The 16,381-nt window shown below is 42.1% G+C and overlaps 1 protein-coding gene across 9 annotated transcripts in view; it reads right to left on the bottom strand.

The window, feature by feature from the left end:
• LOC136835314 (sodium/potassium-transporting ATPase subunit beta-like) overlaps nt 1–16,381 on the bottom strand; it is a 45,194-nt gene that overhangs the window by 15,932 nt on the left and 12,881 nt on the right. For all 9 annotated transcript variants that reach the window (XR_010852100.1, XR_010852099.1, XM_067098645.1 and 6 more), the window contains one exon: nt 12,845–13,011. Coding sequence is in view for 7 of the 9 variants with exons in the window: in XM_067098645.1 (XP_066954746.1) it covers nt 12,845–13,011 (167 nt within the window). In the remaining 2 variants the exon portion in view is untranslated. The remainder of the gene's footprint in view (nt 1–12,844; nt 13,012–16,381) is intronic.

Raw genomic sequence — 16,381 nt, 5'->3', positions numbered from 1 at the left:
GATTACGTATGTTGGAGGCTTCGGGTCTGGGCAGTCTGCAGCCGGTTCTGAAACTAACTCCCTTGACATCCTCTTGGAGCGCATTTCGCGAAAAAATTAATTTCCTTTTACAATTTTTCAAAAACAATAGTTTTCTAGTAAAGTACTTTTATAGACCCCTCTAGAAGTTTCTTCAATATAAATTACACAGTTCTCCATTGGTATATAAAGTCCCGAAATTGTTTTTTTATGCAAAATTTCCCTTCATTTACAATAATAAATTTCGATAAAAGTTAATTAACCCTATTAAACTGAGAATTACCAGCAGCTAATTTCAAACTTATTCCAAAAAACCCTCTAAGAATAGGTTCTTTTTTTCAGATATAAGGACAGATTGGCCCGCTTTTGTCATCCAACATCGTATTTTAAATACTTGTTCAAAGTCTGAACAGGGAGCTTACGCTGGATGCACAAAGCGGTTGCTACAGGTCCGAATCCACTGTCACCAGGGAGTTAGTTTCAGAACTGGCTGCAGACTGTCCAGACCCGAAGCCTCCAACATACGTAATCACGCGTTGCAGTGCAAAACCAACATCAATTTTGCTGGTTTTAAAATCATATCTTCCGCGCAAGACGAAGGGGAACTTACCACTTTAGAGTCCATCATGATTAAAACTACCATCCCCTCGTTAAACACCCAGATAGCTTCCACACAGCTATTCATAGCATAACAAGTTGTTTGTTTATATTTTGGTCTGTACCTCGACTTTTACTTACGCTCTTTCTTTTTTATGTTTTAGTTTCTCTTTTAACTCAGTTTAGGTAGGTCATGTACGTCTTTATAGTGTTTTTTTAAGTAGTTTTTTTTATTTTTCTTATAAGATTTAAAGTTATATTTTTGTAAATTACAGCACTGAAGATGCAATGAGATATTGTGAAACGCCGTCGGAAAAATAAACTGTTGTTTTTATATTATACTGTACGTGTTGCCTTTTCCTGGATGCCCCTTTGATAGCTACTATGAAGATTACAGCTATATGACGTATATATATGTATATAAATATATAAATATATATATATATATATATATATATATATATATATATATATAATCAGTAAGCTACAAACGTCCTTTAATATCCAATTCGTGTCTACTCGGAAATATATACTTCAAAATATATGTTACCAAAGGGGAATTTTTAGTTGATAATAAGTTCGTCGTCCCGTGGCCGAACCAGTGAAGGAAAAGAACCCACGCTGGCCAGCAAGTGAGGTATATGGATATCGGGGAGGGGACAAATCCCTGTTGAACTCAGGTGTTTGTATTTGGAGACGATATCCACCCACCTCCGCCATGTTGACCGTAATGCGTTTGTCGACGCAGCCATATTATGACTTTTTATCACATCACCGTGATTCATATACAATCAGTAAGCTACAAACGTCCTTTAATATCCAATTTGCTTGTTTCGGAAATAATTATTTTCATTATATGTTACCGTAGGGAATTTTTAGTTGGTAATAAGTTTATAGTCGTCCCGAGGATGAACCAGCGAAGGACAAGAACTCAGGACTACAGTGCACGAATAACCCACGCCCAGCAAGTGAGGTATAAGTGGATATTGGCTCCCATGTACAAATCTCCTGTCGAACTCAGGTGTTTGTATTTGGAAACGATATCCACCCACCTTTAAAATGTTGACCGTAATGCGTTTGTCACACGCAGCCATATTATGACTTTTTATCACATCACCGTGATTTATATACAATCAGTAAGCTACAAACGTCCTTTAATATCCACTTCGCTTTACATCGGAAATAATATACTTTCATATATGTTACCGAACCGGAATTTTTAGTTGATAATAAGTTCGTTGTCCGACATTGTTGAACCAGCGTAAACAAGAACTCAGGACTACAGTGGACGATTAACCCACGCTGCCAGCAAGTGAGGATATAAGTGGATATCGCCCCATGTACAAATCCCCCGTTGAACTCAGGTGTTTATATTTGGAGATATATATCCACCTACCTCTGCCATGTTGACCATGTAATGTGTTTGTCGACGCAGCCATATGACTTATGACTTTTATCACATCACCGTGATTCATATACAATCAGTAAGCTACAAACGTCCTTTAACATCCACCCGCTTCTACCTAAGAAATACTAATTTTCATATATGTTATTAAGGGGGAATTTTTAGTTATAATAAGTTGTATTCCCATGGGCTCGGAACCAGCGAAGGACAAGAACTCAGGACTACAGTGGACGCATTAACCCATGCCCCGCAAGTGAGGTATATGTATATCGGCTCGCATGTACAAATCCCCGTCGAACTCAGGTGTTTGTATTTGGAGATGATATAAACCCACCTCTGCCATGTTGACCGTGCAATGCGCTTGTCGTCGACGCAGCCATATTATGACTTTTTATCACATCACCGTGATTCATATACAATCAGTAAGCTACAAACGTCCTTTAATATCCAAGTTTTCGCTTTTACCTCGGAAATAATATATTTTCATATATGTTACCAAAGGGGAATTTTTAGTTGATAATAAGTTCGTCGTCCCGTGGGCTCGAACCAGTGAAGGACAAGAACCCACGCAAACCAGCAGGCTGAGGTATACAGACATCGGCTCCCATGTACAAATCCCTAGTCGAACTCAGGTGTTTGTATTTGGGAGACGATATCCACCCACCTCTGCCATGTTGACCGTGTAATGCGTTGTCGTTACGCAGCCATATTATGACTTTATCACACAAGGAGCCAATATCCACTTATACCTCACTTGCTGGTCAGCGTAATTATCGTTAATGCGCCCACTGTAGTCCTGAGTTCTTGTCCTTGCGCTGGTTCCTGGAGCTAACGAGACGAAAACTTATTATCAACTAAAAAATTCCCTTGGTAACATATATGAAAATATATTGTTTGCGAGGTAGAGCAAATTGGATATTGAAGGACGTTTGTAGGATATTGAAGGACGTTTGTAGCTTACTGATTGTATATGAATCACGGTTGTTTTAAGTAGCTTAGTTCATTTAAGCTACTTAAGGGAGTGGCACTCAACCTCTTTTTTCCTGCCCCCTTGACCGATGTTATCCAAATGTCTGTCCTGGTAAAGGGAAGGGACAGATCAGAATACTGATAAGTTTCTGTGTTTGGTATCTGGGTCAACTTGGGTCGGCTATGCAGTGACAATCCCACTCAACTTTCTAAACGGTTGGCTTTAGCGACTTCTTTGCAATTATAATAGTTCCCTAACAAGATAACAACGCACCTTCATTCGGGTGCGAATGTTGATAATCAAGAAGTTGGAAAAGATGCTTTACGTTACGTTACGTTACGTTACTAAGATACTCCTTCCAACACAAACTGATATTACTTTGTAATGATCTTTAATTATAATTTGTTCATTTAAGTCTCTGCGGCACACAAAGTATATGATATCTCACTGAGGAATGAGCTGAACAATTTACGTTACTCGCAGAGTGCATTGTGGCTTATAAAACAAGGTAATTTCCATTACGTGAAGGTGCTTTTAAGTCACTAAATACCCTAATTTGACTGGTGCTTTAACTGTCTGGAATCTGATAATCACAAGAGCTAAACTCGACAAAATATAAGTAACAGTGATTAGAGGCATGTACAGCAGTGATTAGTGGCATGTACAGTAGTTAGTTTGCCTTGAGGAGGCGGTCTAAATGATAATACAGCGTTGGTTTTAAATGATATCCCCTTTACTAGAAATTGTAATGACAATACTCAATTCATATTTTCAATCAACGGACAATAATGGTCTACAAACTCAAAGCGTAGCTAATAGCTCAAAAAAATCGCTATCTTGACAGTTGATGTTTGCAGTGGGAATTTGACAGCTGGGTGAGCGAGCGAGGCAAAGAGATTATTCACGAGTTCTAATTCGCTGACTTTAAATTATGCTAATTTTAGACGGGGTTCATGTAGTATAGGGTTGCCATTTTCCGCAATTTGTATTTCACCATTTTTTATGATTTTACTGGCTTTTGATGGTGCCAATTTACGCTTTTGATTTTTTGTTAATCGAGGCGAAATTTTAATGGTATTCATTTAATGTACAAATGAACAAAGCAAACGAGAAAAAAGGGGGAGGAATGAAGTTCCAATTATTACAAAAGAAGAGAATTAAAACAGGCAACCCAGGACACTGCTTTCAGATAGCGGCCATTGGTCCCTTGTATTACAAAAGTTGGACTATAAACTCAAGGGCGCGAAAGTCTTGACTCGAGATTATTACAAAATCAAGAGAGAGTCAAATGACATATTCAGAATAGCCAATGGGGATAGAATAAAGGTAATTATTTGACGTATGTCAGAATTATAATCCAGAGTACTGTAACAGGCCTAGAAAATTTCTAGCCCAAGGGGGCCAAAAGGAGGTAAACTGAGTGCGCAGAACTTGCAAGGATCAGTGCCAGCATCTACGCCATTTTTGCACCATGGTAAAAGTAATAACAGATGGTAATGGCATATCGTTTTAAATGCCCCTGCCATTTAGGCAAAAAGGGGGAGTAAGACTTATGCAGGTGGCCTAATCTTTACCAATAGCACTTTGCATTTGCAGAGATGATTAAACAAATTTTGGCGAGGGCAAATTATTGTTGATAAAGCTTGCGCTGGCATGTTGGGTGTTCATGTTTTTAACAAAGTAAGTAGTAATCACAGGGAGGAAGGAAATGCTATAGGGAAAGAGTAAGGAAGAGCATTTAAAAGGGAATGAAGAGAACAGTGGAGGACCTTGACATCCTCTTTCTTAATAGTGGTGCCAAGATCTTCAGTGGATGAAGGGGTGGCACTGTGCCAAGTTGGCACAGGTGCCAGGAGAGCTCAGAAGCTCTCTTTAAGCTACCTGGAATTATCCACACCCGTGGTATTTCCTCCATGAACCTCTCCTATGTCGATGGCTGTTCTCGGCTGGGGAATCGGGGGACCTGAGCCCAGAGGCAGTACGTGAGTGCCACCTGCATCTGCTTCCTTGACAGCTGACCCAGGGACCTTCTTAGCTAGTTCTACCATGATCCGTTGCAGCTCTCGGAGTTCATCAGCAAAGTGAGAGATGGCAGAATCCTGACTCGCGATGGTGTCTGTGCCAGACTGAGACAAAGTTAAGTATACCTTAGTTTTACCAGACCACTGAGCTGATTAGAGAGGAGGCGACTGGGTGGGGGTGGGGGTGAGAGGCTCGCAGGTAGCAATGACCAGCTCAGGCACTGGCTGGGAGGCCACACCTTTAGGTGAACTTATGCTGTGGTCGGGAGGAACCATCTCTCTTACCGACGCTGGTAGCGGGGCCAGGCCGGGAGAAGAGAGGGGGTCCTGAGATTTGTCATCTTCCAGGTGTCTTGACCATCTGCTTGCATCTCCCCAGGTGTCCTGTGGAAAGACAATTCAGAGCAATCACTCTGCCTCATACAATGGTTGTTTTAAGCAGCTTAGTTCATTTAAAATACTTAATAGTGGCACTCAGCCTCTTATCCTTGCCCACTTTGACCGTGCTATCCAAAATGTCTGTCCCAGGTAAAGGGAAGGACAGATCAGAATACTGATAAGTTTTATGTGTGGTATCTGGTCAACTTGGGTTAAAACTGAATTTGCGACAATCCCACTCTCAACATTCTATAGGGTTGGCTTTTAGCCACTTCTTGCTAATTATAATATAAGTATATATGTATATATATATATATATATATATATATATATATATATATATATATATATATATATATATATATATATATATATATTGTTACGTGTGTCTTGGCTGATCATGTATTATTAATTTCTGTAGTTTTAATCCCTGCAAACTAAGATTACACGAACCTGCCACTTGAAGCCAAAAGTTAACCTCAAAGACAGTCGTTAAGGAGCTAAAGGTCGCCAGTTAAACGTTATTAACCTTAACAAAGAATATTTGAGATGAATTTGATTTTAAACACAAACGGTTCTTCCAAACATTCGGACGCTTAGGCATAAAAAAAGCATCGAGATTTAACCTGATTTTTTGCTTACCCTAAATCCTAGGTATTTTACTGAATAACGGGGTTGAAGCTAACAATATAATTATTAGGCTTAATCTAGACTTCGTAAACACATATACAGTAAGTGGGGATGAAGGAGGAAACAAAAGAAATGTGAAATACAGAAAAAGATAAAAGAATGGGCGAAGTTTTGAACAAAGCGACTTTACCTTAGGACGAACGCTATGCGCACTCAACACCGCCGAGAGGGGGCTTCTTGCAATTGCTTCTTCACTTCACTAATAGAATAATAGAAAAGAAAGGGGGACAGGGCCACCTTCCAGACGTCTGCCTCGAGACGGCGGCTAGTTTCTCTCTGCAGTTCCCGACCGACTAGGTCAGAACAGTCACACCAGGTGTCCACGTTCTTGTTTTCAAAACATTCGCCAAGAGACAGGTAGAAAGGAAAAAGGACCTTAGGACCACCTTATTCTTAAGGCTGATAGGGAAATTTTCCTATAGGGTGGAAGGCCTACCTTACCTATCCCGCTTCTCCAACGGACGTTAAGGTTTGAACTGAAGACGCCCTATATAGACAACGCCTTTTCCAGTCTCAGTCAGGCTGATATTTTACAATCAAAAGTTACGAGGGCTTAACAGCAGTAATATTTATAAAGCTCCCCTTAAGAGGGCCTTCACCTTTTTCGGGCGTGAAGGTCTGTACTAAGCAAGCTGTTCGCCTCTATTAGGTTACTCTTCTTCCCCTGAGCAGGTTAGTCCTGGTTAGCCTACCTAGCTACAGAACTACCTAACCCTAGATAGGATATGAGCTATAATCACTACTTTACCTAATTCTAATAGCAGTACTAGAAGGTGCTTACGGTTATTATAGGCTACCTCCTACAATCATGATGTTTTTGACCTAGCCTAGTGGTACATTCTATGAGATTCCTAGCCTAACTTATCCTAACCCGACCGTAGCACCAACATAAGAGTTAATATTCTAACTAAATTACAACTTGGTTTATGTTTAATACAATTAAAATTTACTAGTTAATTCATGAGGGTTGCTCATATGATAAATGGGTGCCTCACTGAGGTCTTAGGCCATGTGTCACGAGCATCGTGGCTCGTTTCACAATAGTTAAGATTACGGAAATTAGTTAGGCTACTTACATGATTACTGCGGCTCGGTGGTAAGTGGAAAGAACAAGGTTACTAAATTGATGTACTGTACTTTTAAGGTGGCCTAGGCTAGGTACCAATAAAAGGAAGAGATCACACTGGCTACCTTCTCTGGGCAAGGGGCCAGGATCACTTAGATGTTAGGCACTGTGTCGAGAGGGCACTAGTGCCAGGATGAGCTTATAGCCCGGCAACTACTGGGCTCTTCCGCCACTTCTTCTTCTTCGGGTTCCTCCAAGGCCTATCAGTAGCTGGCCCAGCAGGTGATGAGAGCACCACCGGGGACAGGCCAGAAGGCTAGCGGGCGCAAGTCAGGCAACTGCAAAAGCTGCGGAGGATGCCCTACCCGGGCTGCTGCGACAACCGGAGCGAGCCATCTCGACTTCGGCATCCGAGGATGCCAGTTCCTGGTCTTCCGGGAAGGGGTACCATTTCGATCCTCCAGGGGTTCATCCCCCTGAGTCAAATTTTGCGAAGAAGGTGGTTCGGTGCTGGAGGCCTCCAGTCGCAATGATCAGCTGCATGGGGAATCCTAAATCTCCCGGAGGAGGAGGATTTCGCTCATGATTTAGACCCGCATGGGGCCTTTTCCACTGGCAGCAGTTGAGGGTCAGGCATGCCTGACAAGGGGTCCGGAGGTGCAATACCTCTCGGACGACTTGGTTTGGCTGCTGGGCAGAGATTCCTGCCCCAGCAGGAGATCGTAGCCTCTCCTAGAGTTTTGTTCGGGCGCCCGCTGGCGTTGCTTGCTTGGGCAGCCCTCCCAATTTGTGGAGTGGTCTGCCCGCTTGCACGCCCTGCAGCGGTACTGCCCTCCTGAATCTCTTCGCGGAGGGGGAGGACCTCTTGGTGGGCCAGCCCTTGCAATTGGAGAGGGCTAGGCCTGAAATAGGTTGGGTGGCGCCCTTCCGCGGACCACTTTGGTGGGCGGAAGGTGGAGGTTTGTCATTATTGGGAGTTATAACTGGGCCTCCGTGAGGAGGTAACGTGGCTGCGGAGTGGCGTTGGTGACGGGCTTCCGAGAAGATCCCACCCAACAAGAAGACCACCCGGGCCGAATTCCACCTACCACGCCAAGGCGGGGTATCGTGCCCCAAGGTGTCATTACCTGGAGTTGGACCGTAGGAACGGTAATGGTGTGGCCTCTATCCACTTCATTTCCCACCGGGTTTCTTCAAACCATGGCACCGGCTGGCACTTGGGCCCAGTGATCAGGCTAATGTCTGCCGCGAGTGTCTACTGTGACCGGAAGGGTCACTGGCAGGCTAGTGCTCTGAAGAGGGGCCACCGAGATGAACTGGGTTTCCAGTCTCTCGGGGTAAAGGATCCGTGCGACCAGCAGCAGAAATGAAGTGCTGATTAGGTTGACAAATTTGGTGGTGGGGACATGATGTGGACAGGCCGGGAGATCCAGCACTGTAGTGGCTAGCAGCCCCACAGGATCTGCACGGGCCTTTGGATGGGCTCGGTGGCCTGCAGTAACTGTTGGAGGAGAGGGCTGAGCGGATGAATCGAGCGGAGTTCTGGCTGGTAGGGTTAGGTTGCTTATTAGTGCCGAGTTTGTATCGGCATTCAGCTTCAGCCGGCCCCCTTTCTGCAATAGCTGCACAGGGTCTTGCCAGGCAGTCCATTCTTCGGGCGAGTGGAGTTCGAGAGGTAGGCGGAGGGATGATTCGCTTCTGAGAGGTGCTATGCGACTGATTGAAAGTTTCCCTACGAATCAGCCATGCGACAAGCTTCCATAAGTGTGAGAGCTGTTTATCGTTAAGATATACCTAAGGGGCCCAGGCACACATTGGAAGAGGTCTTCTAGCATGGTCCGATTGAAGAGATCCTCAAACGCCATGCAGGCCAAGGAGTCGAACCAGCGCCGTATCGACTGGGTTTTGTGACATGCCCATTCTGTCCAAGACCAGCCGACTTCCTTGGCAAGACCTCGAACCGCTTGTTCCATTTTTTTCTGGGGTTATCTCGTGAGGCCTTTGTAATGACTCTCTACGAACTTCCGCCATGTTACCTCTCTGGCTCTTCTCCAGTGAGCGAAGTGCTGCCTTGTCTTTTCCCTCCATATGCTTGGCTAGTATTAAGGCTCTCTCCGTCTCCGTGGTGCTGTAGTTATCGAAAAGAGCCTCGATCTCCTCCAGCCATGCTTGGCTCGTCCTCAGTCCACTTGGGGACTAGGGAATTGATGCTCGAAATTGGAGCGTTTGATGCAGCAGGTGTAGGACTGGAGGCTTGATGGCTAGCCATAGCTTCGGCATTCTCCATTTTCGCTCTCTCAGCCGAGCTCCTTCTTTAGGGCTAACTCAGTTTCCTTGCAGGCTAACTCCATGCTGTCTCCTTCTTTCTTCTCTTCCTCTTCATATTGCCTTGCTCGGCTTCATACTTCCTCTGCTCGAGTCTTTTCTTCCTTCTCCCGCTTGGCCAAGTCGTCCACTTGCTCCTTAACCCAGGTGGTAAGTTCCGAGCGGCGAGACCTGCCGCCTCCCCAGCCCCAGGAAAGTTTTATAATGCTCTGCTGCCATGGTTCTGGTGGGAAGGGCGTCTAACCGGGTCGACTGGGCGCATTTCTGGGCAGCGAGGAAGTGTCTCTTCAATAATGACGTGGCACCCTTTCAAAAGGTGGCACTGTAGTTTGGGTGTGCCGTGTACAGGTCACACTGGTGGCACTCAGTATCCATAGGCACTGGTGCAGGTTAGGTTCCAGAAGAACTTTCTCTCTGTGTTCTTTTGTTTTGTTTTATTTATTTTTCTGGATGTTTCTTTGTGGCACTTATGGTGCCAATGTGTTCCTAGGGACCCTCTACTGGAGTCCAACTAGGCTATATGGGGAGGAAAGGCACTCTACACCCTGCAGAGTGCAACAATCGAATGAGAGAGAAAAAGGGAAGGTAAAAGAGAGAGAGAGAGAGAAAGAGAGAGAGAGAGAGAGAGAGAGAGAGAGAGAGAGAGAGAGAAAGAGAGAAGAGAGAGAGAGAGAGAGAGAGAGAGAGAGAGAGAGAGAGAGAGAATTTCAATCAGCGAATTTCTTGCTGCTTGAGAACATGTAAACAAAGATTTTATACATGCACAATGGCATGGATCTTAATAAAATTATATAGATGCGCATCTTGACTTTAGGGATGGCTTTATTATCTTAATTTTCCTGGGAGCCGACTCCACAAAACTTTATCGTAAAATTTTAAATTCTCTTTATATGATTTTTATAGCAGGTATTCAGATAGAACTTGTTATGGTACTCCTAACTAAGGCCTATCTTTCCTGCCTAAATTATCTTTTGGTTTTTTGTCTACCAAGTCCGTCTAGCTAAGATATTAGGAGGTGGGTTACGCAGAAAGGAAAAAAAGAAAATGACCCAAGAGTGGCTCGGGCAGAGTCTGGTCACAACAGCGATGACAATAACAAGGTCTTAAGATGGCGGAAAAGTCCGTTGAGCCTAAATTTCAAAACCTTTGCCATAGCGATAACATCAAATGGCGGTTCTCTTCACAAACAGTTCGACAATTTCAAACAACTGCATAACACGGCGGAGGAATCCAAAATGGCGGTATTTACTATTAGCACCAAATTCAAAAACAACGATAAAAACAAATGCAGGTATCCAGATTTTACTTTAAATATACCAATCATGCATAGCGTTTTACATTACGGATGGAAAAACTAAATTACCAAACAACTTTGTCTTTTGTTATCAGATTCTCACCGGACATTAAACAAAAGAATGAAAAGAGAAATGCTAGTCTGCTCATGTAAATTTACGCTGTTGAACGGTACCTTTATTGTAAAATTACTATTTCAGTTCGTTTGCTACTTCACTGATACGTTTTGAATGATTCCCGCTATATGCAACAATAATGATCGGAATTGCCGACGCGATTTCTACATTACTTTGTGTATATGAACTGGGCCCGCTTTTTCTCGGCCTTAGTAACGACACAAATTGTGATTTCGCTTTCTGCTCGAGTCGCACCCTTTTCCTACCTCACGCTAATTCTCGCTACACCCTGTTATTATAACTATTCTCTTTACTGCTTATTATTATGCCTGGTTCCTTGTTTGGAAGAATGAAATGGAGTTCGATATCTGACTTTTATTTTTTGGAATTAATGTTTTTAATTTCCTTTTCTCCAGATTCTTTCTAAAATGTACTTTAGATTCTACGAAGGTCGCTAATGTCACGGTGAGGGTCTTGGTTGATCATGTATTATTCAATTTACGTAGTTTTCACGGCCCTGCAAACCAAGATTACAACGTAACCTGCCACTTGAAGCCAAAAAGTTAACCTCAAAGACAGTCGTTAATTAGCTAAAGGTCGCCAGTTAAGGGTTATTAACCTTAACAAAGAATATTTGAGATGAATTTGATTTTAAACGCAACGCTTCTTCCAAACATTCGACGCTTAGGCAAAAAGCATCGAGATTTAACCTGATTTTGCTTACCCTAAATCCTAGGTATTTTACTGGAATAACGGGTTGAAGCTAACAATATAATAATTAGGCTTAATCTAGACTTCAAACACATATACAGTAAGTGGGGGATGAAGGAGGAAACAAAAGAAATGCTAAATACAGAAAAAAAGATAAAAGAATGGGGCTAAGTTTTTGAACAAAGCGACTTTACCTTTAGGGACTAACGCTGTGCGCACTAACACCGCCGAGAGGGGCTTAATTGCTTCTTCATACTTCACTAATAGAATAATAGAAAAGAAAGGGGACAGGGCTGCCTTCCAGACGTCTGCCGAGATTTTACCAGTTTCTCTGCAGTTCCCTGACCGGACTAGGTCAGAACAGTCACACCAGGTGTCCACGTTCTTGTTTTCAAAAACATTCGCCAAGAGACAGGTAGAAAGGAAAAGGACCTTAGGACCAATTCTATCTTAAGGCTGGATAGGGGAAATTTTCCTATAGGTGGAAGGCCTAACTTACCTATCCCGTTCTCCAACGGACGTTAAGAGTTTTGAACTGAAGACGCTCCTATAGACAACGTCTTTTCCGGTCTCAGTCAGGCTGACATTTTTACAATCAAAAGTTACTTAGGCGAACAGCAGTAATATTTATAAAAATATATATATGAATGATAATATGGATACATGTAGCAGTGTAGACAAACGGATTTCCTATAAATACAACATGAACTTACTTTAACGGCACTCTTGAATTTGCTTCGATAATTAGTTACTGTTATTATCATTATAGATACTCTAATTCATTAATTTATTTTCCATTTCTTTATATTTTTGCGTGAGCATGCATGGTTTGTCTTTTATTATCTCTGGGGCACCTGTAATCACCCAATGCGCCACAGTTTGGCCATCCTTGCCATAAACAATGAGAGAGAGAGAAAGAGAGAGAGAGAGAATCAGGTTTTGGAAACAGGTTAGTGTAAATCCCTCTCTCCATGAGAGGATTAAATTGAAAACTGACAAGCGCGCATATCATCCCCAAAACCCTCCCTGCGCCGCCACGACAGATTGGTTTGACCATAGCAAAACAGTCCCGAACTCTGTCGACTCAATGTTCTCCCTTTCTCATTGTATACTAAGTTAAGCATTTATAAGAGAATTCGTTTGCCGTATGACTGTGCTTGGGTATATTTGTGCTAGTGACAACAGTGACTATCAACTCCAAATATTTAAGATTTCAAATACAAGCTTGTCTTATAGTAACAAAAACTGACTCACATTGCTAAAAGTCAAGATGATGCAAGGCCTTCCCTGTTTGTATCCCCAAAGGCTGGCTTTCCTGCATTGGTTGAGCCACGTGTCCCGGAAATAGCACACCTGTCCGGGCTCAGGGTGGCGCTGGTTACAGTTAATCATATTTTCGGTATCCACTTCTTGTTCATAACCTGCGTTAACAAAAACAAAACAATCAAACTGGTTGTAAGGTATAAAAACAACCAAACTGGTTAGTAAGGTATAAAAGTCCTCATATCCCCGCTTAAGTTTAATAAATAGTTGATCTGACACAATATACAAATCTGAGGTCCTTTACATTAGGAATTACTTACTGCGAAGCTGGACACGGCCGTTAAACTCTTGAACGAGGTGGTAAGCAGTAACTACAAACATTCCAGTTTGCTTTCGGCCGTCATGCGTCGTAGACATGTTATTGGATCAATTCCCCGGCCGGCTGATGAAGAGTTAGAGGAATTTATTTCTGGTGATAGAAATTCATTTCTACTATAATGGTTCGGATTCCACAATAAGCTGCTTAGGTCCTACACAGGTAACCAGTTGGTTCTTGGCACGTAAAATCAACTAATCCTTTGAGCTGGCCCTAGAGCTGTTAATCAGCTCAGTGGTCTGGTTAAACTAAAACATGCCAACCCTCCAGGCGAGAGGAGTCTCCCTCTACTGGCCTCTAGTCTTCCTACTTCTCCTTCGGGATGAGAATAGGATACTTGCTGGATCTGGCGTCTGATGCGGTAAGACTACACATCGAGCACCTGTTCTAATTTTCTTCTAGAGTCATAAAAGCAATTTTGCTCCTTCCTCTAGTAAGGGGAGGAAGGAGACACTGACAATAAGGGAAACCCTACCTCGGGTTTTCTTTACCTCCGACTCTTAGATTCTTTAGCCTATCGTATGATTTACGTTTCTCACTCAGGAACAGGTTGTACCCGACATTTGATCTTGCAGTTCCTACACTCCGATCAATATGTCAGAGGCACGGTACTCCTCCTCGCTCCTTCGACCAGGAGTAGTAGCCCAGGCGTGCAGGATTCCAGTCAGTTCAAGAGACTCGCTCAGATTCCTCCCTCCATCTCGTGAGTCTTCCTAATGTAAAGGACCGATTGGTTTGTATATCGTGTCGGAACAAATCACAATTTTTAGAAGTAAATTGTATTTTTCCTAACTATACAAACCTGAGGTCCTTTACATTTTATGCCCACCTAACGCCACTCCTCAATCTGAACCTGGGCCGAAAGGCAAACTGGAATGTTTACATCAGGGCAGGCGGGTATCCCTGACTGCCTGACAGTAGTTACTGCCTAACCACCATGTTCAAGAGTTTAACAGCCGCTGTAAGTAATTCCTAGTGTAAAGGACCTCAGGTAGTATAGTTAGGGAAAATACAAAATACTTTTAAAAATTGTGATTTTAAAGAAGCCTTTTTTTTTTGAGGGAGGAGTTATTTTGCCCGTCTCGGCCTCCTTGATATAACAAGTAGTACCCTGAGTAAGAGTGGAGGGGGTACATCATTTTTTTATCTTTTATTTGAAAATGTTCAATATACATAGCCTCCAATTGCAATATTACATGAAATCTCCTGTAACAATGTTCCTCAAATTGATTTCAATACATCACCTTAAGCCTATCTTGTTTTTTCTTTTTTTTTTATTTTGCAAATGTTCATCATACAACATTTACCTTATATTTCTTTAATCTGTAACCATACACAATACTTAGTCATTAACATTCAAAATGTTTTTGTAATATACACCTTCGGAAATAAGTTCTTCATTTTCAAATAGTTCATCAACGTGCCCTACAAGCTTGTGGCATTAGCCACCGTCCATACGACCTCTCGCCCTGTCTTTCAATTTCTTCTAATCTATCAAACCACCGCTTTCCCGGTTCCCTTCGCCTTCTCCACAGAACTCAAAAATCACACACACACTTCTAACCAACCTACGTACTCCATTCACTCCTTGTAACCAAACCACCTCAAGATTCTCTGACCAATCTTTTCGTCTATGCAAATCTTTTTGCTCTATCTTTGTCCTGCCGAAAAAAAAAAAATCCGTTTCCACATCATCTACGGGTTTCTCTCATTTATTTGCAAAGAAGAGACGTCACTCCTTAGTGACAAACTTGCTCTGCAATCCCTTAATGCATTCTTACTCTTGCTTCCAAAGCCACTTCTCTCCTCCAAACCTTGGTTGAAATCTTATTCATCTCTTATCTTCTCTAATATCACGGGCTAACTTTTTGCGTTAAACTGAACATGTTTGTGCATAATATTGCCTTGAAAAGTATGAAACATGCATAGCACTAGTTTAGTTAATAATGGCATGCAACAGAAACGCCTACAGGAAATAAAAATAAATGGGGTTTCATTTTTCAAACATCAATTAATAAAAAGTAATATGTAAAAATGCTCATTATCTCATTTCCTGCAACCAATTTATAATTGAAATTAATGTTAGGAAATGCAAGAATTTTTTAAAAATCACGATGTAATTCATGCATGACCTATAAGTATTCCGCCATTGCATGAAATATCGATATTCATTTCCAGACTTTTCTTACGAACGCCTGTAGCCTGAAGGACAAGAGGGAAGGATGCAAGATATCATTCTGATGTTTATAATAAAACACTCAGATGATTACACAAAAATTTTATCTTCTGTGTATTATGAGTCCGCTTGCACTTGTCAGTCCCTCAGCGTTACTAACCCACTCCACAAACACCGGAATTACAGTGTAACTATGAATAGGGATGACATTGTACAGTGATCTTGAAGAATTATATTTTCAGACACTGTCACAACACACAACAGTCAAATGAATAACGTTAATAAATATATCAGAGTATAACAGGCTTTACAAGGCAATGCTGAAATTCAATAAACAATTTGAAATTTAAATAATGATTAAATGGATATTTTCACAGTCGCGTCGATGTAATATACAGTATATAATTCTTAAAATTTTACAAATCGGAGCCTTCACAACTTTCCTTTTCATCCAGTGCATCCAACAACAAGGCTGTAATTATCCACCAAGAGCGTTCAAACTCACGCAATTCCCCGTGGGGATGTTGTGCCGCCAGTGCAAGTCACATGGTGCACTGTAGGCATTACTAATGGGTGTTTGCAGCGCTCTTCAAGTCCTAGCTGCGACAGCTTTGTTTTTGAATCTTTCTAGTTTACCTCCATTCCCGATTCCTTTATTCTCCCTTGCTGGCCAACCTCTCTAACTAGTACGTTTTAGTTTTATCCTAAGTCCAACTTCAGACCCTTGCACTTTAAGACCTCTATTTTCTGGATCGCTGTTCAACCGCTCTAACCTCCTGCCTTAGACGCTCAATGGCCGAAAGACAGTCTAATTTTCATTAAAAAGATCAAATAAAATTTACGTAATTATGGGATTTTGATAATCATTAAATTTTAGACTTCATACACATCCCTCTCCTGGAAAATAATGCACGAAACTATGCACAAAGCGACCTAAAAATAAACATGTTTAGAGAATGTTGTCCAAATGACGCAC

This window comes from Macrobrachium rosenbergii, chromosome 55, assembly GCF_040412425.1.
Source record: "Macrobrachium rosenbergii isolate ZJJX-2024 chromosome 55, ASM4041242v1, whole genome shotgun sequence".
NCBI lineage: Eukaryota > Metazoa > Arthropoda > Malacostraca > Decapoda > Palaemonidae > Macrobrachium > Macrobrachium rosenbergii.
The sequence above is the reverse complement of the archived record's forward strand: the minus strand, read 5'-3'. Positions and strand labels throughout refer to the sequence as shown.